The sequence below is a fragment of the Octodon degus genome, unplaced genomic scaffold (assembly GCF_000260255.1).
Source record: "Octodon degus isolate 3935 unplaced genomic scaffold, OctDeg1.0 scaffold00023, whole genome shotgun sequence".
Classification (NCBI taxonomy): domain Eukaryota; kingdom Metazoa; phylum Chordata; class Mammalia; order Rodentia; family Octodontidae; genus Octodon; species Octodon degus.
In genome coordinates, this window is record NW_004524599.1 from 3,433,262 (window position 1) to 3,435,330 (window position 2,069).

At 45.3% G+C, this 2,069-nt stretch overlaps 1 protein-coding gene across 3 annotated transcripts in view; it reads right to left on the minus strand.

The window, feature by feature from the left end:
• Positions 1–2,069, minus strand: part of Jarid2 (jumonji and AT-rich interaction domain containing 2) — a 246,103-nt gene that overhangs the window by 124,203 nt on the left and 119,831 nt on the right. For 2 of the 3 annotated variants that reach the window (XM_004628343.2, XM_023712152.1), the window contains exon 2: positions 510–645. In XM_004628343.2, the coding sequence (XP_004628400.1) occupies positions 510–645 (136 nt within the window). Of the gene's footprint in view, positions 1–509; positions 646–2,069 lie in introns of those variants that run through there. The other variant, XM_023712153.1, reaches the window with a different exon arrangement.

The following is a 2,069-nucleotide window of genomic DNA, read 5'->3' on the forward strand; positions in this document are numbered from 1 at the left end:
AGAGAGAGAGAGAGAGAGAGAGAGAGAGAGAGAGAGAGAGAGAGAGAGATTTTTATTCTACAAAACGGGACATCTCCAGAGGCACCACTGCTACCCTGACAAGAACCACAGCAGGCTGAGCAACAAGAAAGCTGGGCAGCAGGAAGGGCAGGAGCCCCAGCTGTGGAGAATCGGGGTCCACAATCCAGCAAAATCACCCAAAGATTCCTCCCGTGTGCACACTTAGGTGGAGAGAAAGATACACACAAAATGCTGTGCGAAAGTTCCACATCCAACACATGACCTAAGAAACACAATAGGCACCTATCTGTCCAGTATCTTTTCAGGGCATAAAGAAACTAAAAATAAATCTATATGTCCAATAGGCTGTCCACAATATATATCCACAGACCATCAAGTGCCCGTAGGTCCACAGTTTAAGAAGCACACACAGCCAGAACACATCGAGATCAGAAACAAGACCACTGGAAGAGGAGATATCCAAGGACAACAAGAGTCAACTTACTCACCATTCACAGTTTTCAGGCTCCCAGCAATGCTGTCCCCATGCTGCCGCTTCTGGGCATTCTTGAATTCCTTCAGAGACAAATAAAGGACTTTACGTACCACCCTTTCTTCTGACCATGGAATCCCATCACTGTCATCCTGGGGAAACAAGAAAAGGAGGAAGAAGAATTACCTTTAAAAAAAAAATATATATATATATATTCAGAAACACAATGCACAATGGTGTTTTGGGGTTTTTGCTTTTTGTTTTTTCTTTTTTTTTTTAATGTGTGTGGCAAAAACCTAATCCTGGAAATCTGAATGCCATCAGAATATAAAAAGAAAACAATGCTCCTTCTGGACAGACCAGAACCTACTCCTCACCTGAAAGGACAACAAATTATTTCAATTCCTCATATACCTACATCCAAATTCAGTAACTATTAATACTCAGTTTTTAGGGGCCAGGCAGATGGCTCAGTAGAATAAGCGCTTACCTGGCAAGCACAAGACCTGAGTTCAATACCTGAGTTCAATCCCGGGTTCCGGAAAGAACTAAAGAAAGAAAAAGTTTTTTGTTCCTGGCCCATTTCAGGAAAGGGAAACAGCCTGGGATATAGCTCAGTGGCAGTGTTTGCTGCAAGATCCTGAATTTAATTCCTTGCACCTATTCCCGCCCCCTAAAAACAACACAACAGTATACATTTGCCAGGGATGTAGCTCAGCAGCTGAAGCACCTGCCAATCAACATGGGGGGAGGGGGGAAGAGGAGGAGAAGGAGGAAGAGGAGGAGGAGGAGGGAGAGGGAGAGAGGAAGAGAGGGAAAAGGAGAAATTAAACAAGTTGTTGAATGCACAACCAGAAGTATGATGAACGTTACTGTTACTAGACATTTTTAAAGCAAATAATGCCAAGCTGTTCAGTGCATTGCAAAAATGTGCAGCAGCATTTCTGAAAATTTTGATGGGAGGTAAAAGTGTGCTGCAAATTAGTGTTGCCTTGAAGTTATTCACAAGAGATCGCTGGAAAGATTGAGTTCGGGGTAGAGGGTAAGGGCGGTGATAATCTCAAAATAATAAGGGGCTGGTGGCATACCACATAGCTCAGTGGTAGAGTGCATGGCTGTGTGTGAGATGCTCACAGTGCAATGCCTAGTAGAAGAGAGAAGAGTAGTAGAGAGAAGAGAGGGAGAGGGAGAAGGTGAGATTAAGAGATTGAGAGAGCAAACAAGCAGGCATCTACACATAATGACAGACCTTCAAGGTCTCCCCTGAAAGTGTGGCTCCCTTGTGCCTTGCAGATTCGGGTCCCATGCTCCCCCAGGAAAAGAGAACTGACACAAGGAAAGCTAGCGAATAGAGCAATAGAGAGGGGGAAACCAAAGAACCAAGAGGCTGCCGTGAGGTGAAAATCTAAAATGCACCGGGGTGAGCCATCCAGCATAGAACGGAACTACAAAGAGCAAGAATCCCGAAAGATGGAAATGACAGATTAACTAGTCACTCCCCTGAGGTTACTGAGAAGAGGAGAGGAGAGGAGAGGGGAGGGGAGGGGAGGGCAGGGCAGGGCAGGGCAGGGCAGGG